The 27,876-nt window shown below is 33.9% G+C and overlaps 1 protein-coding gene across 1 annotated transcript; it reads left to right on the forward strand.

The window, feature by feature from the left end:
- Positions 1 to 1,344: 1,344 nt before the first annotated feature.
- Positions 1,345 to 27,754, forward strand: POSTN (periostin). The gene is made up of 25 exons (XM_053456340.1): positions 1,345 to 1,506; positions 2,348 to 2,446; positions 8,409 to 8,473; positions 9,598 to 9,755; positions 10,223 to 10,387; positions 10,550 to 10,696; positions 11,428 to 11,569; positions 12,311 to 12,523; positions 13,397 to 13,531; positions 13,631 to 13,779; positions 13,943 to 14,079; positions 14,906 to 15,036; positions 15,337 to 15,467; positions 15,658 to 15,760; positions 15,934 to 16,001; positions 16,286 to 16,331; positions 16,720 to 16,761; positions 17,808 to 17,864; positions 18,664 to 18,708; positions 19,353 to 19,451; positions 20,295 to 20,390; positions 21,582 to 21,665; positions 22,623 to 22,703; positions 24,535 to 24,576; positions 26,816 to 27,754. The coding sequence occupies exons 1-25, from the start codon at positions 1,394 to 1,396 to the stop codon at positions 26,872 to 26,874; spliced, it is 2,607 nt and encodes an 868-aa protein (XP_053312315.1). The 5' UTR covers positions 1,345 to 1,393; the 3' UTR covers positions 26,875 to 27,754.
- Positions 27,755 to 27,876: the final 122 nt, after the last annotated feature.

The raw sequence follows: 27,876 nt of genomic DNA on the forward strand, positions 1-27,876 counted from the left end.
CGGGGCTCTTGTAGGTCTTCTGGCCTGGAAGAGAAGGAAAGGGTCACATATGTCTTCAAGGAGTGCGTCCCCCCCAAAAAAGAAGGGAAACCATTGTGGCCTTATAGGCATGATTTTGGCAATAGGAGCACCTTTTTCTCACAGCAGAGCCACAGACTTTGTTGCTTACAAAAAAAGTTAGTGTGTCTTGGCCAAGCCAAGTCAGGCAAGCCATATATCTGACACACTTATTTCCTGGCTCCTTTTCTAAGGAAGGCATTTCTGTACAAAAAACTAACAATAATTGAAAGTGCCAAATGGGACATTGTTTACATTATATGGTGAATGGAACTGTATATAACTTATAATATAACTATAAGTTGCTATAAAGATTATTGTATATCAAAGAAAAATGTATTCTAGGAAAACAATCTTTGTCCCATTAATATGAAAACTAGTTATGTTTTTTCTTGCTTCAAGTCTACTACTATTCACAAAATAGTTCCATCATATCTGAGTTTATGGATAAAACATATTAGGGAGCTTATGCAATCCTTCCTCCTAAAAACTGGCTTTAACCATAAAAAATAAATGACCCTAGAACTTTTGGTTTCTTATTACATTGGTAGTATAAAAAAAAAGAAGTAAACATAAAAAGTACAGTAGGTGGCGTCCAATATATAACAGATTGTATCGCTGTAGGAAAAGAGCCAGCAATACTGAATATACTGAATTTGCCTTATGGTCTGTATAATTAGAGAATGAAGAATGACACTAGTTCTTTAATTTAAATTAAGTTTTAATTTGTTGATGAGAAAACTTGCGGGTCTTCAGCCTTAGGGGGTTATCGTCTAGATTCAACTTCTGGCTGAACCTCATGAGAATTGTGTATATTTAACAAAATCGTACGGGAATCTCTAATTTAATAATGATTATAAAAATAAAATTAATTACGTATAGTTTTTTTCTGACTTTATCACTCGTTTTCCACTCTTCATTAGGAAAAAAAAATCTTAAGAACAGAACGCACAACAAGCCGTAACCTTTCAAGTGCTGGGGCTAAGCAAATAATTTCAAAGCACTGTGACTTCTAAGATTCGACTAAAGGGACTTCAAAAGGAAAAGATATGTCATAAATATTTGAAAGTGAAGAATAAAAACAAAATCACTGCTGTATCGGAAGGTTTTTTTTTTCCTTAAGAGAAATAGAAACATTGCATTTGGCTAAACACACATTAACTTCTAAACTGATTTCAAGAGTTGGTGATCCTTTTTAGAGGGTGGTACATTTGTATCAGGTTGATAGAACTACCCCCTCCCACAAAATTCCAGGCAGTATATAAACTTTGTGCACTCCTATATCACTTGGCAGTTCTCCCTTTTCGTTTACAAGAAGCAAGAGGGGAACTACAGGATGAAGCTAATATTTTTATCCATTTTTTTAATGTGTGCTTTACATCATGCAGACAGTAATGCTTATTATGACAAGATCTTGTCTCACAGTCGTATAAGGGCAAGGAAACAAGGGTAAGTTTGCCTTTTATGAAATATATATATATATTTCTATATATATGCTATGTAAAATGTGATACACAAAAAAAATATTTACATAAAATATTAATATTACTTGAAAACTTACCCTTATATTTTTAGCTATTTATAACACTCATATGTAATGATAATGGCAAAAATTATAGGTTTCATTCATTTTAATCAATGCAGCATTTTTTATTTATTTGGCTTGTAGGTTTTGTTAGTATATCTAAAAGTGAATTATATTTTTTTATTTGACATTTACATTTATTTTATTTAACATTAAAGACCAACAAAATTGAAATAAAATAAACTTTATTGCCATCTTATTTATTTTTTTGACACAAGAGAATTTCAAACATAATACAGCTTTATTAGTTCACACTCTGTTTGTTAGCTTTACAATACTTTGATGTTTTTGTAATTTGTTCGCATTCTCTTTGTTCAGTGGCGCTTAAAATTGACAGACGTTTATTACAAAAAATGAAAGACAGTCAAAAAAAATGTGTCTATTGATTTTCTGAACAAAGAAATTACCTTTCTGGTGTGCTGAAGCTGAAATGAAATGAGTTTGGTGTGGATTTCAGTTTAGTGGTAATGGATGAGTGCTCCCAGTACAAACGCTGTAAACCTACATGTTCCAGCACCGCTGGCATCCTCTGTGCAGCAGGGATTCATAAAGCTTCCTTTGTTTCCCTGGAAGTGCAGGAGGAAAGAGCGGGGTTAATATATTTGTTATAGTAGAATTTTAGGCGTGTTTTCTAATATTGTGACTACCGAATAAACAAGGCAACAATGTTAATTGTATCATTTTTTTTGTCCTGTTTTTATTTAGTCCAAATGTCTGTGCTTTGCAACAAGTTATGGGGACCAAAAAAAAATATTTCAGTACCTGCAAAAATTGGCACCAAGGAGCCATCTGTGGCAAAAAAGCGTAAGTGTGTATATGTATTTTTTTTTCTACTTTTGTGTAACTATGAAAGAAAAGGTTGTGAAAAATACACTTTTTAATTTCAAAAGTTAGTTTTTAGTCAGGGGTAGGATATTGTTAGCATTTTACTGCTGCTGGAGGACAATCTCTAGGACCAAAGCAAGTTATATTTACTTTAAATAAATGAGAGTATGATGCTTTTTGAGGATGATGGGGGTTGCGTATCTGGCAACAGCTTGAGCAAGAAGATTTCGTGTTCCATATTAGGAATGTTGAGCTATTAACTGGAGGGTAGAAGGAGAGGCATGAATCACACATAAAAGTGCTGAGATGTTTTATAAAAAGAGCAAAAGAATGCATTGAACCACCAAGATGTATAAGGCAAGGGTCATTTCCTTTCCTTCCAGACAATCAGTAATGATTTTTCAGATGAAAAAAATAGAAGTTAAGCATTATTCTTGTTTGCTAAGCACAATGTTCCAGTTTTTGAACTTGTAGAACTTTACAAGATGCCCCGGGTTTGTAAATTATGATTCAGTTACTCAATGATTCATATGTTGCTCTGATTTCTGGTGTTACACAGTTGGATGTTGGCTAACATGCAGGAATTAATGGTGTTAAATAAAAATACTAACTGATAGAAACACATCCTAGTAACTGAATATTACTACAAGTTGTATGCCTTATGTGTTTATCTCGTGCTTATTCATATGCTTTGAAATGCAGATAGATTTTGAGTTTCCAACCTATTACTCACCACCATTGTCACCAAAAGGTTAAGGTTATATTCGGCACATTTTATTTGCTTTTTCCTTAGTGATCCATACTACATATACATGTATACTGCTTTGTTATTCAATTATGCTATTACATTAACTCGTTTTGTTAGGCGGAGGGGCTGGGGGCATTGTAATAATCTTCCAGTATTGCAAAAGTAGTGAACTGTGTTACAGTTTATGGTCAGAGTCCAAAGAAATGAGAACAGCGCCTTTCTAAAATCTAGTGGATGTAGGGAACAATGCAACTATGAAGAAACCCTGCGTTTAACAGCGTTGGAAGCACTTAATATTACTAGCAACCACAAATCAGAAATGTTTGATATGCATACTGCTAACGTCTAAATGACTTTTAATTCAGGGAAAAGGAAATTGCAAAATTTGCTAAATGACAAAGCAAGATTTACATGATTTAGATATTTTTACACGGAGGAAATGAAAATGGCATACGCAAGTCACTGCAACGGGTACTTTACCGACACAAGCCACATCTGCCACATCTTTAACAAGCAGATGCTAAATTGTCAACACTGAAAAGTTGTACCTTCAGCCTTGCTGTTCACATACAGCTGATGAACACTTGTGCAAAAGCTGAAGATCTGTAGGTCTGTGTTAGATTTATGATCACAGACCTCTTGTTAGGACAGCTGTGAAACCAAAATAATAACAGAACCTTGAAAACCAAGAACATTTTAGTTGTTGATTTTATTGCGTATATTGTGGTGTGTTGCACCGTTTAAGTACTCGAGTCCATCTGTTTTCATTGAAATGTATTATAGTGAGGCTAAACAAAGGCATTTTCCTATACAAAAGAGAGAAGTCACAAAACAATTACTGTTAGCAAAACCTGTAAACAGATTGGGTTCACCATTCAATGACCATCTTGAAACCCCATGGGTCGCCAAAGTTTAGCCCACATAAATTAAAAATTTAGCGAAGCTCAGGTACCATACACTATGAAACGTCAAATGTAGTCAGTAGTTGTGTTTCACAATGTCTGACACGGCCATTTTGAGTTGTATTGGATTTAAGTAGCAAAAGAGAATAGTGAATGCCCAAGATTTTCCATCTGGGAACCTCAGCTGAGGCCAACTTGGTCCTAAGTTCATTGATCTCTAAATGTCAACAGTATATTTCCTGAGATTATCAGCTTTCCTGACAATCCAAATAACAACCACACGATTGTGAAGTTTCAGGGAAAACATTAATCAACATAAGATTCTGTTGACAAGACTAATGGTTATTCCAAATTGCATTTATTTCCAAAATTAACATTTAATCACAAGTAAAATAAGATTCCCACAATGGAAAAACAAACTAGCATGACCTATGCTAAGCAAATCCTTAAAAAAGGTTTGACCCATGAGCTTAAAAAATGGAGAGTGATGAAGCAGAGCTGTTATTGGCCACAAAACCAAAGTCCCCTTGACCCTTTTCAGTTTCTTTCAGATTATTTGCTTTTTGCTTCTTACCCTGGACATGCTGCCTGTACCTTTTTTATGTGGTTTGGCAGTCTTTATGTAACTGGGAGGTGGATCAGCACTTGATTTTTTTCCGTTTTGGCCACACCTGAAAACATTTCTGTGGATGGCCAAGACCAAATGGTGATCGTGTAATATTCATCAAGAAATATCAATATGTTCTTTATATATGTCTGTGTTTGTCACAGATGAAGGACTGTCCAAAGTATTTCTAATGCCCTAGGATTGCTGATATAGGGATGGACCTCTTGGTGGCTCCTCCAACCAGTTCATTGTCCTACATTGCCTTTTGAAACCTACACACTTTAAGGAGTTAAATGTAAATCTTCAGTTATTTTGCAAATGTCCATTAGGGGGAGTTAAAGGAGCTGGATTCAACGCAGAGATGAATCACAGTTAATTAAATAGGGATCCTCTTAAAGATTGCAAAGACAAAAAATGAAAAAAGATGCTGAGCTAAAATATATCACTGCTTCATTTTTTTCATTGCAACTTGTGTGAGGATTGCTGTTCAATTAATTACATTTATCTATGGGATCAAGCTTTGCACCAAATTGCCAAAACAAAAGATTTTTGACTCATTTATATTTGACATCATTGTTCAAAAAGATTATTTTAATAATCATAGTTAATTATAAAATGATTCTAACATAATTTAAATTAAGTTTATGTTTTGTTGCTCTAGTAAAAATGCACTAAATAACTGAATTTAAAATTGTCTTTATTGGTTAACCCCTTAATGACAAAGCCCGTACATGTACGGGCTCAAAATGCATTGTTTTCAATGGGTTTAGGGACCGCCCATTGTCCTTAAGGGGTTAATACAAATACAGTACAAAGGCTAAATTATAACAAACAAATGCAGTGGAGAAATATAAGCAACTGTGATAAAATGTCAAGACCTCTTACCATGATTAGAATTCCTTTCTTGCACTTCAAAAGTGTTTGATCCAATCTTTCGGAAATCTTTTACGTAACTCCCCTGATTACATTACAGGGAAATTACTTAATCGCCAATCATTAAATAGTGCCTAATTGCATTTATAAACATCTGCGGCCATTCCCTTTTTTGTTATAAACAGGGCCAGACATAAGATTTTGTATGCAAAATCACCAAATTAATTAAATATGGATTATAAAAGAGCTATAAAGAGCTAATTTCTGTAAGAGCTATACATTGAGTGTGGAATATAGTGTAAAGGAATAATCTTTAGACTCAGTATGCACTGAAACCATGCATTTGGAAAAAAAAATCCCCAATTTCAATGTCCAGCTTTGGTAATTCCATTTATAATAAAATAACTGGCAATTTGTCTGTATGGAGAACCACTGTCATGTTTTAGTTTGTGGTTTTGTGATTTGATTTAGCATACATCAAATTATTTAGCGTTAACAATTTTAACCCATTATAAATGATAATGTATTTGTATTCTTCATAAAATGCTATTTCCTCCCTCCAATCAGAGTGGTGAAAAGTTATAATCTGTTGAAGACATTGTGTCTCTCTTTACTTCCATCTGCTTCAAGAAGTAGCCATTGACCCAAGTTTTTGTATTGAATATATGTGCACATTGACGTCAACGAGCACTGTGAATACACAGATTTAGCATATGTAGATTGTATATTCTGGCGTTGAAACCTGATCTGCTGTGTGGGGGTTTGTATGCATACAGTAATGAAATGTACTTATTTCCTGCAGTTAAAACCTGATACTATGGCAGTGTTCCTTTTTTTCCTATGGGATATTTAAGCGTTCAGAAAAAGGCACATCTGGTTTCCATTAAAATCACATGTTTAAACACAACCTGACTACAACTCAAAATATAATTTCAGTTGATTAACATTAGTATAGTGTTTTAGAGCAGTGTTTTAATAAAATGAAAAAAGGAATGTATGCAAAATATCCAGAATTGATGCCATATATCAGTTTATCCATAAGCAGCAGCATCCATGATGATGCAAATGATAGTAATCTACTTTAGGATTTTAGAAAAAAACATTCTAGATACATATCAATGATTATCGCACCTAGCAGAAGCTCTGTCTCTTCTGGGGGAATGACTCTGTGAGGGGGCAGGACTAAGCACAAGTGGAGACAGGAATAGTCATGTGTGGGGCGGGGCTAACTACACAGGGGTGGGCACCTTAACTGGGGAAGGAGTAGAAGGAAGAGTCAATGGGGAGTGGGCCTCACAATGAAAGAGGGAAGTGAGCCAGAGACTCCTGGTGAAACCCAGAGAGGTCCCATATATTATACACATACATGTATGTGTATAATACACAATTCCTAAAAAGTACATACACAATTCCTAAAAAGCAGAGACATGCAATTGTTACAACACAAGTCTTAATCCCATCTTTAAACATGAAACTATGTTTTTAACATTATTGATTCAATGGGAAGAAGGGAGTGGGACCACGTAGGAGATACATGAAAGCCATCCAGAGCCTAGTTTGCAAACCATGTGTCTTTTATGTTGGTAGTTGAAAGGTTACGGTTCTCAGTGTCTTGTGCTGATGCGATGGATTTTTCTCAGGCCTGCATTGCTAACATCTGCAGTTTTGGGGTCATTTGTGACCTGAAAAAAACCAGAACATAGTTTTGAAGGAGAGAAAACCACTTACCTATAACTCAGTCAGTTGTTTTATGGAAACTGCATTTCTTCAATATGATCTCATCACCAGTCTACAGCACATTAGAGGATTTCCAGACATCAATCTGCCAAAATACTACCAAGGGTCCCAAACAGATTATATTACTGTTTCAATGCTTTCTTATGTCTATTTAATTTCTTGATATTTAGCCACACAAAGAGTTCATATTTCGAGGAACATGTTATTATTTGATGATGAAAAGGCATGTGGGTCAAGATTCCCAGAGATATGTGTAGCACAATACTATTTAAATTATAATGCTGTTATACATAAAAGTTAGAAAAACTGTAAATGCAACATAAAATACATTTTAAAATCAAGTATGACATTACATTTAAATGAATAGATATTCCAAGGGGAACTTTTTATAGTTAATCTTAAAGATATATGTGCAAGGGAGAATTCTTCCATTTTTAAGGAATTCTTCCATTTTTATCCTGTATATTTTGGCCCAGAACAGTGTCAGATCTGGGAATAATGACATTTTATAAAAAGATTCTTTTTTTAGGGGGATTACATTTAGGGGGATTCATTTTAAAATAGACTTTGCAACTAGAAAACAAGCATGCTTTTTGTAACTTATGTCACTTAAAATAACAATGGAATTAAATTCTAATTAAAGTCTCTCTCTGGCATCTCTTTCCATTTATGGAGACCTCAAATCAGTCAATCCTCGGTGACCTGAAACTTTCAATACTTATTCTACTGTTAATAAAAAGATTATACAGTTATCGCTACATCAGTGATGATAGACCAGAAAATGTACACGTCTATTTCATGATACTATTCTCACATATGTTTAAGTAATGAAAGATTCCAACCATTAACTTTAATATTGCCTATGTGGTATGTTACGTGTATGAAGATATGTATTAGGTGATATGAGTTCAATTAAATGAATCTCTTTGATTAGTTGATTCAGTAAATTAGTGCTGGTTTTAAATAGTGATCACAATTTATTAATTGATGTGCAGTGTAGTGTACTGAAGACCTATTAGTACTGCATAATCTAATTAAACTTTTTAATAACTCAATTATCTTTTACCTCAACAGGACTGTTTTGTATGAATGTTGCCCAGGTTACATGCAAATGAATGGCCAACCAGGATGCCCTGCAGGTATACAATATACATCATAATTATATATTAAGATAAAATATAAAAATACATATTCTGTAATTTACTTGCATGGTTGTGATACCAGGAGTTATTTATGAGTTATATGCCGTATCATACATGCTTAGAAGTTAAGTCCTACATTTTTCCCGGTGTCTTTATATAATGTTGTAGCAGGATTCTACTCGGACTAGGAGTTGACCCTGGATTTTACAATACTGCAGCCTATAGTAATAGAAAAATGGAAACAGATCTCAATCTGACATTTGGCTTGGTTGTGGTTTGGTTTAAGTATTCCTGAATCCCAGTGCAATACGTTTGCATGAATATTCTAGAACTTCCGAGGGTTCTTATACGAGGCAGAAATGGCGTGAGAGCAGGGCCATGAGATTACACTAATTCCAACAAAATATCGTGATATGCCTTACAGTTGTAGCAGAGATAAAACAGATGCTACAGTAAAATATATTATGAGAATTTGCTTAGGGCATGCATATGATTAGAGATATATTAAGGATAAATATATAAATCTGGCCAAAGGCACTACAGCAGTTGCTGTTATTTTAAATCTAGGAAATCATCCAAGTTCTCTTTGGAGTACGATGAGTTTTGTTTTGTACACATTTATAGATGATATAACCTGAAGGCTATGCTCAGGGTGGGACCTACATGTAATTTCTAGCATATGATCCGCAAAAATGTTTTTTATCAAATGAACTCATATAATAACCACAAACAACACAGATGTACACCAGGAATGGCAAATAGGGATCTAAAGGGTGCTGAATTTGCTGTTTTACATCCATCTGGTAGGGTACAATCCTTAACCATGTTTCTAGAGTAGAACATATTAGTAGCACCATCAGGCAAGTATTTAAAGAAACCCTTCAGTCATGCCTACCAGAAGACAAAATAGAGGTTTTTATAACTAACGCAAATACTAGTGAAAGAAACATATCTTCTTAAATAATGTTGAATTAAAACTTGTCGTCGAATGCTATTGAATATAATAAATGCACATGAAATGACTATTAAAACATTAAATTAGATGTTTTTTCATAATTAATGATAGAATTTATTTTAAGTACCTTTTTATGACATTGTTTCCCTTACTTTCATATTTTCAGTTGCTCCTATCGATAATGTGTATGGCACTCTTGGCATTGTGGGAGCCACCGCAACACAAGATTACTCTGACCAATCAGATCTGAGAAAGGAGATAGAAGGAGTGGGATCCTTCACCTTCTTTGCACCCAGCAATGATGCATGGGACCTTCTGGATCCTGTAAGAAAATCAGCTGCTAGAGCTAAATATGTGTACAGAATTCTCATGAAATTAAAAGATCTTCCCTAGTTGCTGATTGTTGCTGATTGGTTCTCGTAGCCTTTGTAAGGTGTGGTGAGGAGAAAAAAAGAGAAGTTAGGACTTTGATTAAATTAACTTTTATTTATATAGCACCAACAAATTACGCAGCACATTGGGTAAAGAGGGCCCTGCTCGCAAGCTTACAACCTAGAGGGTATTTTAGAGATGTTTCAGCATTTAATTTAACCTTTAAAAATGTACCCATCATATGTGTTCCCAAATGCTTATATTCTAAAGTTTTACAAAGTTTTAATTAATTTATCTAGAATGGTGCTGCAGAACATTTTTAATTTTAAGATATATGTGAAACACAGCTTTAGAAAAGTAAAATGCACTTGGAAAAATACGCATTCCTTATTTTTTTGATTGTACTTATTATTTTGCAGGAAATTCGTTCCTCATTGCTAAGCAATGTGAATATTGAATTGCTTAATGCTCTTCATTACCATATGATTAATAAGAGGATGCTAACAAAAGATCTAAAAAATGGATTATCAGTTGAATCTATGTTTAATAATCAAAGACTTTTAATAAACCACTATCCAAATGGGGTAAGTGCCTTTTCATGTATTTATTTTAATATATATATATATATATATGTGTGTAAAACATTTATTTTTAGATACTTTTTAAAAGAAAATTGGATTAAGCAAGAAATAGTGTAATGTGAAATACATTGTGTAATATTATTCTTTATTAACTGTATTAAGTAGATTGTCACAGTGAACTGTGCAAGGATAATTCACGGAAACCAGATTGCAACAAATGGAGTCGTTCATGTAATTGATCGAGTTGTGACCGCTGTTGGAAACACAATTGAAGATTTCATTGATTCTGAAGACGAACTCTCTACCTTTAGAGTAAGTTATTTCATTTACATTGCATCAACCATTTATCAATACTTAAAATTAAAATGTATTTTCTGTTGAAATGTATCCCTCTATATTTGTTGCTAATCTTAATACTAGTGCTCAGGGTCACCATGCACACACACAGTAACATACCTACACACACAGTATCATACTTACACACTCAAGTTAACATACTTATACACACATACTAAGAAACACACATAAAGCAACATACTCACACACACTAACATTTATTTATACATACACACACACAACCTTAGTTTGTTGGCTCAAGAGGGGTAGGCTAGTGGCAGCTTTACTGCTCCCTCAATGACATAGTTTTCCCCGTTGGGCCCAGGGAAGCGTAGGCCACAGTGACGGCCTAACACTATGTTCGAGGGGTTGGGGTTGGTGGAGTAGGAGCTAGGTGATCCTTTAGACCAATGGATCTACTACCGTGGGGTCACTTAATGCAGATTACATGACCTCGCTGGGCGCTTCCCTGCTCTCTCGTCTTGGCACACCAGTACTGGTCGTATTCCCTGATGGCGGGCCAGCTAGTGCTGTTAAGTGCCAATATATCTCACAAACACAAAGTTTTTCACATTAACAAGAAAAGCTTCTTCATCTTTGTCCTCTTCATTAGTGATTTCAAAATAAAGGAAAGAATCTCAGAATAATAACTAGCATGAAAAAATATGTTCAAATTATAAATTATATTATTTGATTTGTATTTTTAGGAAGCTGGTATTGCTTCTAATGCATTACAAAAACTTGGAAAACCAGGACATTATACATTGTTTGCCCCAACTGATGAAGCTTTTGAAAAACTTCCACGAGAAGTTCTAGACAGAATTAAATCTGATAAAAAGGCAGCTGAAGGTAAGTTTGACATAAAAAAGACAAAGATCAGAAAAAGAGTAAGCCTTTAGTTGAGATTAAGCAGTCGATGTGAAGGGAGCAAAGGGAGGTCCACTATTATCAGAACAAGCGTAGAAAATAGGCAGGTACATGATGGATAAAGCATTTTAGCAAAGCTAGATGGAGTTAAAATCAAGAAGGTGATGATGCAGTTCTATTTATATATCTTTGTAAGGATATATAAATATATTTAGATGAAAAAAGGTTTGGTTGTAATTTGTTTTATAAATAATAGGAAATCTAGGTTTAGTCTACTGCAGATACTGAATCAAGACAATGTAACTCCAAACAGAACAGAAGAGGAAGTCTGAATTAGGAAGTCCTTAATGTATTTAATCATTCCTGTTAAAAGTTTCATTTTGTTTAGAAGAATTGTTTACAGTTGGAAGCTCCCTTCTGCCTATGTTTGTTTTCTTCTGCATTCTATGTACACTTACACCCTTTTACCACCCATTATTTATGGAGAGCCACAGTTGCTTCTTGATCTGTATGTTCTGCAGAAATTGCTTTCCATCTGGGCAGTAAATCTGTACTATCTTAGTCTAAAATGTCTTTATCTGTATTCATGGCATATTTAATGGAATTAAAGTATGCATTAAAGTATTGCGTCACATAATAGTTAATATTTTATATATATAAAATTAGTTGTCAAAAGATTTCAAAAGCTAACCAAAATTGGTTGATTTTTTTTTCTTTTTTTAGCTCTGGTGAATTTCCATATCCTTGACTCTGTTCAGTGTTCTGAAGCCATTATGGGTGGAGCAGTATTTGATAGCCTTGAAGGAAGCCCTCTTCAGATAGGATGTGATGGTGACAGTCTAACTGTAAATGGTAAAAAGATTGTGAGCAGGAAGGATATCGTCACAAGCAATGGTGTTATCCACTTGATCGATGATGTCCTCATTCCCGATTCTGGTGAGTTTTTGCATTTTAGCAATAACATAGCCCCGGATGTATTAAGGTTGAATATGGAACTACTGTATTAACAATGTGTTCAGCTGTGCTGGATGATACTATGGCGTTAAACCAATCAACATTGGTTGATTCTTCAAAATTAGGCCAAGTGAATGTCTTACCAAGAGAACAAACTTCTTATCATAGTATTACAGAGAGGTATATAGTGACCGTTTATCTTTAACACTGAGATGGTTGAAAAATGATGTCACACACCATTATTCAGGTCACAGCATATGGGAAAACACATATCCAAAATGAAACATCAATAAACCATTTAGTATGTAATTAAGCATTAATATCATCCTGTTACCAGGGTCGGGTTTTAAAAATGTGTTCTGTGCAGCGAAAAAAGGTCTCCATTAACAATGACGCCAAGATTTTTCCCGCACACATACTGTCATGCTTCCTGTGGGCAAAATGTACTTAAGTAAGTTAAATTGGTCGATGCAAGCAACAATATCCAACCCACCATTCTTTATAAGAGATTTAACTGGAAAATAGTTCCTAGTAGATACTAGCTTTGTCTTGAGAGATTCGCCCAGGTACTTCCTTCATCTTTTGAACATCTATCTACCTTTTTTCTTGGTTTATATTATATTAAATATTGGCCCTCTACCATGTATTAATAAATTAAATGAAAATTGAAGTTGTATCTTTATCCATAGATAAATTATAAATTTGCTTAGAATTAAATTATGTGATAAGAATTAGTATGGAATTTAAGTAGTGATTTCATCTGGCATGTTATATAATGTAAAGAAATATTCCTGAAATATGTAATGTGTAGAATTGTTGTTACAGAAAAAGTAATACACATTTCTAAATTTGCAGCCAAACAAGTCATGGAGCTTGCTGGAACCCAACAGACCACCTTCACTGACCTTATGGCACAGATGGGCCTAGCAGCCTCTATGAGACCAGATGCAGAATACACACTTCTTGCACCACTGAACGATGCTTTCTCTGGTAAGTAACACTTGCCGAAAGGGGGATAGAATGCTCATATATTTAAAGTGTGCTAAGAAATATAAAACATATCTTTGTCTCTTTATGTAACCTTTACAGAGGAAACCTTAAGATTGGATCAACGTGTCCTGAAATTTATTCTGCAGAATCACATTCTTAAATCAAAAGTGGTCCTTAATGAACTTTACAATGGTCAGACATTGGAAACCGTTGGTGGCAAACTTCTAAGAGTGTTTGTTTACCGCACGGTAAGTGTGTTTTTATTTTTTTTTATTTTCTGCATGTATGTTTGTTTCTTTACCAGATAGATTTAAAGAGAAAGCGTTTTGCTGCCCTCATTTGTATACCAACATGTTGCTTGATGATTCCTTGGCCAGAATACACATTAATCTACATGTTTACCAATGGCAGGCTGTATGCATTGAGAACTCATGCATGCTTCGTGGAAGCAAAGAAGGAAGGAATGGAGCAATCCACACATTCAGAGAGATTATTCGGCCAGCAGAGCAGTCATTCTATGACATCATAAGCCTTGACAAACGATTCAGGTAAGTGTTTTGAAATTCTAATTAATGTACAAAAAATGCCAACAAATACTTTGAGCATATTTTCCATGCATGGGTTACATGCTTAAATATAGCAAAATGAGTGTGTAATAGAAGATGTTTAGGGTGAAAAAAGCACTCTTTACATAATCATACTGTACAATGGTCTGCAAAATCATGGGTTTTTTGGTTGTGAAGCCATCAGCTGCATGTATAACATGTAATTCAGATATGCTGGCCAACAGTTTTCAGTCTGCATAATAAGCCACTTGTGGGTCATTATATGTATCTTGAGGTTTTATTTTATTAAGTGTTTTCTGTGTTTTTACTCTTGTTTGTGCCAGAATCAACATCTACTGTTAATAATGATACATAACACTAGGGTATATGTGCTGAATCTCAACTTATCAGTAACACAGTAATATTAACAATAGTAATATTAATAATTGGTGGACGCTGGTTCTGAGAGCATTGGAATAAGAAAAGAGGAGAATATGGTATATGGACAAGGTATTCTTACTTAAGAATATGTAAAGCCTTCACACTCAGGTTTCCCCCAAGTAAAAAAGTCTAAACATTTCCAAAGCAAGTCTTAGCAAGAATTATAAGCCACATCTGGTTTTCATGAACGTATTTTAGTAGCATAGGTTATATACTAACCCAGTTGTTTAAATAATGAAACTATAGATCTTAAGCAATATTTTGTGTACCTTCACAATTTATAGTCCATTGGTCTAACAATGTAAGGCTTTGCATTGTATATCTTAACCTAGTGGCACTCAACGTGGTATATAAGATTTACATTTCAATATTTTTTCTCTGCTGCTAGCATTTTCTTAAGTCTCGTTGAATATGCTGATCTTAAAGAACTTCTAATGCAACCTGGAGCCTGGACCCTATTTATTCCAACCAATGACGCCTTTAAAGGGCTAAGTGAAGAAGACATCGAACTCTTAAAACGTAAGTAAAATGTTTTCCATATGTGTAGTAACAATGAAGAATGACACAAAATGTAAAATAAAATCAAGACCCGACAATTTTTCATCAAATCCAAGGACTTACTAAAGGTTTAAGATCTTACAAAATGTAGAAAATGGGAAGACATATTTTAGGATATATTCAGAGAGCAAAATGATATTTAATTAATTAACATATTTCATGTTCCATACATATTTCATATATTAACACGTATGAATTGATAAAATATTTTATTTGGTTTTAACTTATTTCTGTAACTACAATTACAATATTTAATTGAAGGTGACAAGGTTGCTCTTCAGAACATTCTGCTCTATCACCTGGCACCTGGAGTATTCATTGGAGGTGGATTTGAACCCGGTGTCACAAACATTCTCAAATCCCTACAAGGAAGTAAAATAATGGTCAAGGCAGTAAGTTTTTTTTATAGTATTATTGATATTAATCATAATTAGATGTCTATAGTTTTAATTACATTTTGTAAAAACTCATCAGTTGTAATTCTCATCAAAAGACAGTTCAGCCTTTTGGTCTTAATTTACTTGTGTTTATGTAAAATCCCCCCCCAAAAAAATAAATAAAAAGGTATGCATCTTTTTATAGGTAAATGATTCAATTGCAGTGAACGATGTATTCTCAAAGGAGGCAGATCTTATGGCAAACAACGGTGTTATTCATATTGTCGATAAACTTCTTTTCCCTGCAGGTTAGTATAAAGAAAAACCTAAATATGTCTGTTCTTGGTGTATACATGTACATTACCACTACTAAAGCAAAGCAAACCGTTTAATACTGTTAATCAACTAAAGCTGTATATGGTTTTACACATATTTACAATTTATTAAGAATTTTTTTTTATTATATATCCGTTTTTTTCAGACGCACCTGTTGGAAATGAGCAACTGCTGTCAATTCTCAATAAAATCATCAAGTACATAACTATTAAGGTATATTATGTTTTTAATTATTTGCTAGAAATAAAATTTTTATAGTGAAAATTAAAAACAGTATAAGATATATATATATATATATATATATATATATATATATATATATATATACAGTCTATGGACATTCTAATATTCTGTTATTTAAATGTGGAGAATTACTTTTATAATTCATAAAAGATACAGTTGATACATAATGATATATGGAAAAATGTTATTGGTAAAACTCATTATTTCTTTATTTGTTGTGATGTTGAATTAAACATTGACCTTTTTTTCCCCAGTTTGTTCGTGGAAGCACTTTCAAAGAAATTCCCTTGACTAGATACAGTGAGTAAGACTTTGATTTGGAACAACAATAAACTCTGCTAGTCCATCTGTTTACAAGACTGTCTCAGGCTAAGCCATGTAGTTTAGAGTTTTAAGAATAGTACTGTATGATATGTAAACCGACTCTTACAAAGGATTCCTGAATAATTGAATGAAGAATAACCAATGAGAATTGGTTATTATAGAAATCCTGAAATTCGGGATGTTAAAATGGCTACTTTTAGTGGTATATACATAAGGTGGTCTTCTAATACTTTAATCTGTAGATGGTATTTCCAATGTTTATTTTCTATACCAAATATATAGGGTTTGTAAAAGTAACTTATAACTGATAACACGTCATATATCACGGGTTTCTTGCTATATGCATTTATTCTCTTTATTTTAGTTACAAGAATAACTACTAATGTCCAGCCTATTGTTGTTAAAGGTAAGATTTCACGACCGCAAGACAAAATATTTTTGGCTTATCGTAAATGATTGTTTTCTTCATTAAAAATGGCAATACGTTGTATATGTAGTATAGCATAAATTTACAGAGAATGTCACTGTGTGCTGAGCTAATGTTAAGAGTAAATGATGCAGATTAAAGCAAATACAGATGTCTTTAAACAGACATTCAGACAACATCTGTTGGACATGTTTTCACGGGATCACGGGAGTGAGTTCAGTCTGTGAGTTGAAATGTTCAACTCTCTTGCAAGTTGCTAGGTTAATGAATAGACCCCCCAGAAGTTTTGTGATTTACAGCTTCCCATAACAATCGGCAATCAGGTAGAGAAATATCTTCCAACCATATTTTTCAAAAGTAAAGGGGTTGGAAACCAAAATATGTGCCATAAAACACGAAGAAAGAAAGAACACTCTGGTTTACAGTAGGTGGAAGGAAGCTGTTTCGGTTTCCCTTCACACTTTCGGAAATATTATTTAATGGTGCAGAAATATAACTCGAGAAAGGGGCAAAATAAAAGCCAGGTTGCTAGCTATGCTTAAAGTAGTATATTTTTGATAGCGCTCTATTATCGTAACATTTAGCATGTCTCAAATACTAAAATCAACAAGAGTATCCGCATACTTCATAAATCAAAACGACATTAACCACTAAAAAAGATTAATGTGCGTCTGTAGATGTTTTATGCATTCCTGTTGGAAGAGTCAAGCTATTGTCTGTCCCATAAAAAAAAAAGTGTTTATGAAACTCTCCTGCTGATCTTCTTTTCCATAAATAGACAGGGGTTCTAAGCTCAAATCTAATGATAGGAGAGACATTAGCCTTTAAAGGTAGATTTCATTTTCACAACATTTAAAACATATTTAAGTCTGTCGAATGTATGTAATGCTTTTTCTACAAAATTTTATAAATAAAGTAAAAAAAAAAAAATAATTCAAAAATAAACTAGTAAAAACCTGTTAGAACTAATGTAAATATGATGAAGAATAAAAAATGTCATGTTTTTAATTTTCTTTTTTCGATAGAACCCACCATCACAACATTAATCGGTGGAGGTGAGACTATTCGCAGAGTTATTCAAGGTATGACCAGCAAAGATAGTAAGCTACATGATTTAATGTTTTAAGTATTTTTAAGACTATCTGTTACATCTCTAGAAATACAACGCTTGCTTGCTTTTGGTCCCAAACAGTTGAAAATAGTTTCTAAGTGTTAATGTTTTGTTAACTTCACGGCTATGACTGTGATCTAAATTTGTGAGAAAGCAATTAGAACAAGTTTAGACCTGTACCCTGAAAATAAGACGCTTAGCCCTAACATTGAGATAAAACATATTTCTCTCAATCCCATTGTTGAGTCAGAGACGACATAGTTTATTTTGGAATTTCTTGTCTTGCAATCAATTATGCCTTTTGGTAAAAAAAAAATATATATTTGAACTTGAGAACACACAATTCTTACAGACCAGGAAACATTGCGTTCCGTTGTTGTAAGAACGTAGGGGAGATGAATGTTAACCCCTTAATGAGAAAGCCTGTATATGTACGGGCTCAAAATGCATTGTTTTCAATGGGTTTAGGGACCGCCCATTCTCCTTAAGGGGTTAACAAAGCTCTACCTCTCCATTACAGATTACAAACTGGTTTGTTAATTTTCACCATACATATATTACTTAGTTTAAACATCATTAATAAAAGTAAAGCCCTTCTAACTTGAGTAGCTTAGGTAAATGACATCGTAGTGGTAAATAGTTTTATATATGTGGAAATATCAGCTATTATGTATAAGGAAAGCATTTGCTACTTGATACCATGTAGAAATGGTTTGTTCGGTGTAGTTTCCTGGTAGTCTTAAATCTTTGCATATATTACTTTACCCAAGGAGGCACTTTGACTGAGGATGATACTACTGGGAATAAAAATGCAGGTATTCTACGTCCCAAGGTTTTATTGGTTTTGTTGCCTGGAACACCACAAAGCATCACCACTGGTTGTTATGGTTGCTGTTGATATCACCAACACACCAACAGGCTGCTGATCATTAACAAAACATCTGTATATTGAATTGAAATTGAATGCCTGCATGAACAATTTAAATGCACTGAAATGCACAGTTATATGATAAAATTAATTCACAATTTCTTTCAAGTATAGCTGATATTCTCGTCAGTGTTAGATATTGAATAATGTTGCCTCACATAATTATTCACTAATCTAATGGATTATATTAAATATGCCTTCTTGTGTATAATTGTAACACTAGTCATTGTCTTGTTCACATTATCACTTTCCTTTTGCTTGTTTTTGCACTTCAAGTCACAAATTTTGATTTACTAACATTAAATGTTATGTTCGTTAATAGTGATGAAAACAATATATAAAGATGAAATTAACTTATTTGGATAGAAACAAATAAAATAAAATGCTCAAATATCACGTATATTTAACATATTTATATTCCAACAACATTTTGCAATAACTGACTGATTTCAAATAACTGATCCACAGAAATTGTAGATTTTCAGTGCCTTGTGTAACCCTAACCAAAAACACTCCTTAAAACAATTTCAGAGCCCACTATTACCAAAGTAACGGAAATAATTGAAGGGCAGCCAGAGATTAAAGTGATTCGTGGAGGTGAGACAAAAATAACTAAAGTCATCCAAGGAGGTAACTATTTTATTTCTGTTACTGATTTTATTTATAATTTTCAATGTACATTTTGGCCGTCGCTTCCATATAAGCAAGCCAGCAGTAGTAGTGCACCAAGCCAGGATGGGCATCGTTTTGGGGTTCTTGTCTAGTTAGCAAATTAGTTTACTCTTATGGTCAGTCTTGTTTACCAAAATAGACAAAATAGTAATCTTGGTTTATAGTACTTGATGTGTTATAATATTCGTAGATCAAGATGTAGAGTAGAGTAACGTTTTAGGATTTCGGTGATTCTTTTCTCAAATGTAAAGTGGTCCGTCACTAGTGTACAAATAATGGCTTACAAATTGCTCCCAATTTTAAAAAAAACATGATATTGTCGCTAATTGTGCACTTTTTGTAACTCATGAACAACATTTTTTAAAGTATTTTATTATCCAAAGCATTGCTGTAAATCTAAAATCTAATTTCCATTATTTTTGCTGACAAAATGTGAAAAATGACAATTAAATGGTAGAAAGGAATAGATATATCATATGATTTAATTTGTTGGTATTTATTACATTGTAAATGGCTATTATTTTAACAGTGCGCTTCCCCCAGTGAGCAGTACTGTGATAATATATTCACTGTCAGGAGTTTATATCGTGGTTATATTCTGCAATAAACCAACATTTGTTACACAGGCTGACATGTTTTTGTGGCCTATTAAATCATGGGTACATCACCAAAAATAAACGTACATGTGATGATTGCGATCGCCATAAAATAAATGCTATCAAATTAAATAAATGATCGCACTTTTAATTTACATGTAGATTACCAAGTTTTATCGACTAATTTTGCATTCACCATCTGCAGAGCCTACTATAACAAAAGTAACAAGAGTGATTGAAGGAAATCCAGACTTCAGCCTGGTTAAGGAAGGAGAAACTAGAGTGACCAAAGTAATCCAAGGTAATTGAATTGGTCCGTCATGATTTTTATCATAATAGATATACTGCATATCACTGTTTTCATTTTGCATGAAACTTGAGAGGCTTCTTTCACTGTAGATTTCCCCAAATGACCAAAAATTATGAAGTATCCACATTTTCAGAAAAATATCAAACAACAGAGCACCTGAGTGCTGCAGAATCTGTTGCACATATGTTAATGAGCATAGTAATAATGATATCCATGGCACAGAGCCCACTTGTAATACACTTCATGAATCCAAAAATATTTTACCTTTGTCATACCCGTTCCCCTGCTCACTTCCTCACCTACCCTCTGGGCGTTTAAGGAAGCCTGAGGCTAATCCTAGCTATACGCTCATCTAGCCCTGCCATACATGTGGCTAGCCTTGCCCAATGCCCGATTAGCTCTTCTTCCAAGAGAAGCCCCCCCCTCCCCCGAAGAGGAAGCGTTCTGGGTGACCCAACCAGAGAAATACCCAGGTATGTTGATAACACAGTATGTTCTTCACTTCATTGCTTTCTTTTGATTTTTTTTACAATTAAATTTACCAGAACCTACAATAACTAAGATCACTAGAGTGGTTGAAGGTGAGCCAGATTTTAAACTGGTAAAGGAAGGCGAAACTCGAGTGACTAAACTCATCCATGGAGGTAAAGTAAATTATGATAGGACTTTTGCCTTTCTTTACATTAAAAAATATCAATTAAATATAGATACATCAAGCTAAGCCTGCTATGATATGTCAATGATATTAAAAACAATGTGTTACAATATTTGTTGAATAATATATACAATATATTTTTTACAAATATTCATACATCAAAATATTTGCATCTAAAACCTAAACAGTATTGCTTATCATTCTAAATTTCTAATTTTCAATAAAATCTAATTTTGGCTTGTCTTCAACTTTCTTTTTTTGGCACACAAATTCACTAGAACCCACAATAACTAAGATCACTAGAGTGGTTGAAGGTGAGCCAGATTTTAAACTGGTAAAAGAAGGAGAAACCCAAGTAATTAAATACATCCAAGGAGGTAAAGGGAGAAAACAGAGTGTTTGCAAATTGTTGTGTTCTAATTCCACATAAATGAGAAATAGTTTCTGTTTCGGCGTTGTGTTCTTATTAAATTATGTGCAATACAATGCTATGACATATTACAATTAGTTCTTGTTTTTCTGTTTAGGTCCTGAAATAAAATATACTCGTGTCTCCACTGGTCTTGGTGATGACACAGATGAAGAAACACTGAAAAAGTTGCTTGAAGAAGGTTAGTATTTGCGCCACATATTTCTTATTTTACTAAAAAAGTATTATTTTGGATACATTTCAACTTATAATTGGTGTTTACCCTTAGTTTTAATTAGAAACAAAGCATAATGTCTGGTTATTGCTAAATATTATTATATATATTATGGTACATACATCAAGGCAAGCAACATTTGACGAACCAGACAATCCATAGACATTTAAGTCCCCAAACACTCAATATGAAACCCAGTTCCTGTTCAACTTTGACATTTGGACCCTATGATGTCATGAGGCTGATCAGTTTTTGACTTTTAACAAGAGACATGTCACTAGCATGTCACTCTTAGCAAAGCATCCACACATGTACAACTGTAACATGACACTTATTGTATCTATGTATTATGATTTGCGGCACTTTGCTTTAATCCAGGCATTATAAAACTATTGATCATGATAACCCATTTATTTATTAATGAAACCATTGATATAATGCCTAAATGATTTGATGGCTTGAGGCGTCAGCTGCCATCTTTGCCTCCTTTTATATAGTTTTTTTTACTTACTTTATTAGTTACGTTTGACTGAGTTATTTTTTAACTTTGCATTTTTATTGTATTAATAAATAAAAGGCATAAAAAGGTAGAACACTAGTTAACATGAACATGTGTGTGTGTGTTTGTGCGTATAAATTAAGAAGAATTATGCTGAGTCTTCAATAAAACTATGCTAGCTTTTTCCCAGTAGGCTTGCGAATGTGCTGCTACAGGCAGCTATTTATTGGCAAGGTTCTACAGTCAATGCTTAATGGTTAATTTCATATATACTCATCTAATCAGTATATGTATTTTTCCTGTATTTAAGCACTTGATTGCGTTAAATGTACCTCTTTTTGGGGGGTCAGGTCTTGGGCTCACAAATTTACCAATGCAATTGTTATATGATTAAACATTGATGCCATAAACATATGTCCTATCAGAAGTCACCAGGGTATCCAAGTTCATTGAAGGTGATTCACAGTTACTTGACGATGATGAGCTCAAAAGGCTTCTCCAGGGAGGTTAGTGAGTTCAACTAGTCAACTAATCTCATAACAGGGTCTTGGTTATGGTAAGCTATCTGATGTCCTGACTTATTTTTAAAGACTAACTGAATTTCCATTAGTACAATCTTTCTTATTTTTTTTTTTAAAGAATATATCTGTTAAAAAATGAAAACTATAAGAATAAAAAGATAAAAAATTCAAAGTAGTCTTTAAAAAAACACTAACCGATTTTCCATGGGGCAATGAGCATTTGTTTGCTTTTTTTTATTTCATTTTGGTCCTCCAATTTCGAAAATTAAATAATTGGTAAGAAATTCCCAAAAACAAGTATTCATTTCCCCATTTACTCCTATATGGCTTAGTAGTGTATTGATTATTTCTGACATTGCACTTTTACAATATACTTAATAATCTTATATAGCTTTTTTCTAACAAATGTTTCTAAACTAATGGACAACTGATCGCCTATTACCATCCTGTAACATATTAACTTTATGCTCTGGAAATGTAATAAACCAATATATGTTGATATTAATTTGTTTATCCTATTTCATAATTTAAGACATGTGTTGTTTTCATTACTTGGGTTTTAACCCCTTAATGACAAAGCCCGTACATGTACGGGCTCAAATTGCATTGTTTTCAGTGGGTTTAGGGACTGCCCATTGTCCTTAGGGGGTTAATGTATCCATGGATAAACCAAAGAATGCATATTGATTTTGCCGATTATATAAATGCACATTTACAGCTTTTCAATCCTGGGAAATTGCTACATGAAGTGGCTGGATTTTTGCCCCTTAAAAATCATTGTCTTGTTTTAATTAGAAAACAAAATGTGAATTAAAAATATAATAAGTATTCAACTAAAATTAGGATATATATAGATTATATATATATATATATATATATATATATATATATAAACAGGGCCGGCCCAAGACAAAATGCCGCCTGGGGCGAAGTTTAAAATGCCGCCACCCCCATTATCTACCCTTCCTCTCCCTCCCTCCCTATTATCTACCCTACCCCCCCTTGTACTTACCGTTCAGCAGTCCTGCGGTGAGTCTCCCTGCTCGGTCTCGGCTTGTAATGCTGAGCGCCGGAAATGACGTCATCTTCCGGCGCTCAGCATTACAAGCCGGCACCGAGACCGAGCGAGAGGGCTCGCAGGGGAGTGAGGGGAGCTGAGCGGGTACTGACAACTTGGTAAGCGAAAACCACTCTGCGCCCCTCTCTCTCTCTTCCGCTTTAAAAAAAAAAAAAAAGGGGGGCTTGGGGTGGCAAAGTGCCGCCCCTTCAAAAGTGCCGCCTGGAGCAGTTGCCCCACTCGGCTCCATTGTCGGGCTGGCCCTGTATATAAACAATATAAATAATAAAGAATAAGTTCTTGTGAGTGTTTGGAGATCTGTGGACAGATAGTGTGGACTTTGTGATGAACCTTCCAGATATTGTGTTAACATCTACCTCCCGCAGCATTCCGACTGAGGACGGCCTCATCGTAAGGTTGGAAACGTAAGAACATTCCATGACAATACAGTATCATTATATCTGGTGATACTTCATGGAATGAAAACAATTCTTACATACAAATGATTCTTAATTTGTTACGGAGATCAATAAATGATAAAATGAATTTCTTTGTGCATCTTCTTAGACATATTATTTATGTTCCAGGCTCACAAATCTCCAAAGTCTCAACAGTAGTTGAAAGCGAGCCGGCAGAAACTGTACAAATCTCAAAGATTGTAAAAGGTTACTGACATATTTCAGTTACCAAATTAAAAAAAACACACAGTAAATGACATTGCCTCACATATTCATAATGTGTTTTATTTTATTTGTGTAGAGCCACAGGTTAGAAAAATACAGACAACCAGGAGGATACAAGGTATATTATATATGTTTTAAATTGCATGTGAATAAACATTCATACATTGGTAATTAAAAAAAAAAAGATTTGGATAAAGGATTAAATGGGTTAGAAACATATACATATATCGTAGTATAAAACAAGTGTTTATTGATTATTTTTGACAATGTATGTTTTTCTGCTGTCATTTTTTTATATCAGCATCTGTTTTTTTCTGCTTTCATTTATCAGCATAAACAAAATATGCTAACATGACATACATGTTCACTTGGCAGAAATATATTAAAAAATCAATTTACCTTCTCTATAAACACCAGGGCAAACTGCCTTCTATTTTAGAATTTTATTGCCTTTAGCAGTGACAATGGGATATTTAGAGCAATAATAGTGCAGATTGTATGAGTGGCCTTGACCCAATTGAATATTCTATTGAGTAAATGGTTATCATGGTGATAGAATTACTTTTTAGAACTTTACACTAGAACTGTTCCTTTTATTCTTCAATATGCCTTTCATTATGCCTATCTCATATGCAATATATTGTTTATTTAATCAGTGCTTTTTCCATTTAACGTAAATAAAGGCACTACAGCAATCCTCAACTGCAGTTTCTCACACATAATGCTTTTGATACTAGATGTGAATGTTTCTGTTACTTCCAAATGATGAGTGATTTTTCAAAGATCTTCATTCTAACATATTACTTTCAAAACAACTTCAAATACTCAGCCAATTATACTGAAATATACGGTAAAGATTATGGATTTGTCCAAGAGACACAACAGTAGAAGACAGAAACGTTGGGTGAATTTAATACCTTTTATTGGTCCAACACAGAAAAATATGTAGAATAACATAAGCGTCCAGGTCCTCAGAGAACTGCATGGATGGAGAAGACATTCCGTAATGTCTCTGAGCATTTCTGTTTCCATACATCTTCAACGAATAGGAATTTTAGTAGCTGAGATTAGGTTTAACGCCAAGAGTGGCACATTCTGCTTTTAAAGTCTTCAGCAGATCTTTAGAAATGCTTTTGTCTTCAACAATCTCTCTGCTTGCTTTATTGTATAACTTAGCTGCATTCTATCCTATTTGGCAGTGCTGTGGTTTCTAAATGGACAAAGTTGTATAATTGCATACATATGGACAAAATGGTCAGATGTACAGCTAATCAAACCAAAGTATATCTGCTTCAGAAACATATTACAAATACGCAATTCTCCCCATTAAAAAAAAATTGAAAATGTTTGCCACAATCAAACATATGTTGAATGTATATTGATTTTTTTTTTAAATTCATACCTGGGAACTTGCCAGGTTTTTACTTGTAGCCTCCAGGTAAAACTTCCCCAGGGCTTTGCGTTACTATCTCCAATTACCATGCAGGGGAGCGGTGTTTGGTCATGCCAACTCCCCACCGGGCATTACCTACTTACTTACAACTTCTGAGACCTAGCCCTGCTTGCCTGGAAGTCAAACCTGGGAAGTTCCCATGTATCATGATATTTACTTATAACATCATTTTCTAAATTTTCCTAAGTAAGGGTTAATATATATATATATATATATATATATATATATATTCAGTTCTGTATGTATTGCTGTTTTGACGAGTAAGTAATACACTACAGCGTAATTATAGAAGAGAACTACTAATTTAGCTGCCAAATAACTGAATTGAACTGCTTTTGCTTTTGTGTTTTAGGCTAACTAGCTTTACAGCATAACCCCATGACAATGCCGCATTAAGGTAGAGCTTTGCTAATTACATGTGTGTGACTAACAGCATGGCTAAAGAATAAGACTTACAGTGTGCCTGCGCTTTCATGCAAAATTTACAAAAAATACAAATTATGACTTTAATACTAGTAGTGTCTCAAGAAGTAATAAAAAGTTTAGCCAGGGTTATCTAATTACTTTGCATATAAAATGTAGCATTAGAGCATTTTATTGTAAATCCAGGGTAGGACTTTTTAAGTCCCCCTGCGGTCTGATGACATATGTGCGGCCGATGGCTCATGTAGCGTGCAGCCAGATATCAACCTGATCTGCTGCTGGAGCGGCAGATCGGGTGAGTATGTGGCACCATCGTAGTAGCCTACAGACGGCCGGTTTCGAACATCGCGTAACCTGTGTTAATATGAAACTTGTCCGCATACTGTTTTGGTGATAAAACATTTCTTAATTTTTCTGAGACTGGTGACAATTCAATGTTTTATTGTGGATGGTCAATAATACAAGCATTTCCATTTTATAGGCCAACCCCTGAGGAGAAAAATGAGGAGAAGTCATGCACCAAAAACCACTCAACAATAACTGTATTGACGCCTCACAGGAGATTAGCTTTGACGAGTACAAATTGAACAATATACTATTTTGGAAAAAGGGGTTTTATGAATTATCTGGCATCTTCCGAAACCTTTTTTTAATCTGTGGAAATATTAAATTTATGTTCAAATCAAAATTTCGATAAAGGAGGATGATATGTATAAAGTAGCTAAAACATAGAGAAATCTGAAATTGCTGAATGTATCAATGGATATTAGATCATTTTCATACTATGCAACCATCCCAAGCAAAAAATGCGCTCTATGAGAGACTCATTTAAAATAAAAAAATAATAATAAAAGCACAGGGGTTTAAAAAAATGTTAAAAATTACATTTTAGATGACCTTTTTAGATGCCTTATTGAACCTTATTGATAAAAACCCAATATTACACAGCTCATATACCTTTTGAAAATTTGAACAAATAAATCCTTTGCGTGACAATAGGACGATGACCCCACTGACACTAAAACTATAAGTGGAATGTCTTAAAAAAGTACATTAAAAAAAAACTTGTTTTTGGGTAAAAAAAAAAATACTTCCAATGGTGCTTGGTTGAAACATATTTTTAATAATAATAATAAAAAAAAAAAACTTGCTATGCATTTCTTGTACTAACTCAAAAGGGATTGTTTGTAAATTATGCCTTTTTTTATAACTCCGGTTTTATATGCATAAAATCAGAATCGTTTGCTTCTTTTTTTCGATTCGTAGCTGTTGCAATGCAACAATAATGTACGCAAGGGAGGAAATGTTTACTTTACGTTCCTGTGCCTTTTTCTTTAAAGGCTTTTAAAAGGTCTGTTGGGTGTGCCTGTATACCTCTGTTTCTTAATAAATACTCAATAAAGAATGTGGTTGAACTATATACTGTCACTCGTGTTCTTTAAATACAATAGTACAGATATAAATTGCTCTCCTTGCCAATTTGCTGATAGATCTAGACCACCATCTTTTAATTAATTCAGAGTTGGAAGACCTTAAAATGCA

Source organism: Spea bombifrons, chromosome 2, assembly GCF_027358695.1.
Source record: "Spea bombifrons isolate aSpeBom1 chromosome 2, aSpeBom1.2.pri, whole genome shotgun sequence".
In the NCBI taxonomy this organism is placed as follows: domain Eukaryota; kingdom Metazoa; phylum Chordata; class Amphibia; order Anura; family Pelobatidae; genus Spea; species Spea bombifrons.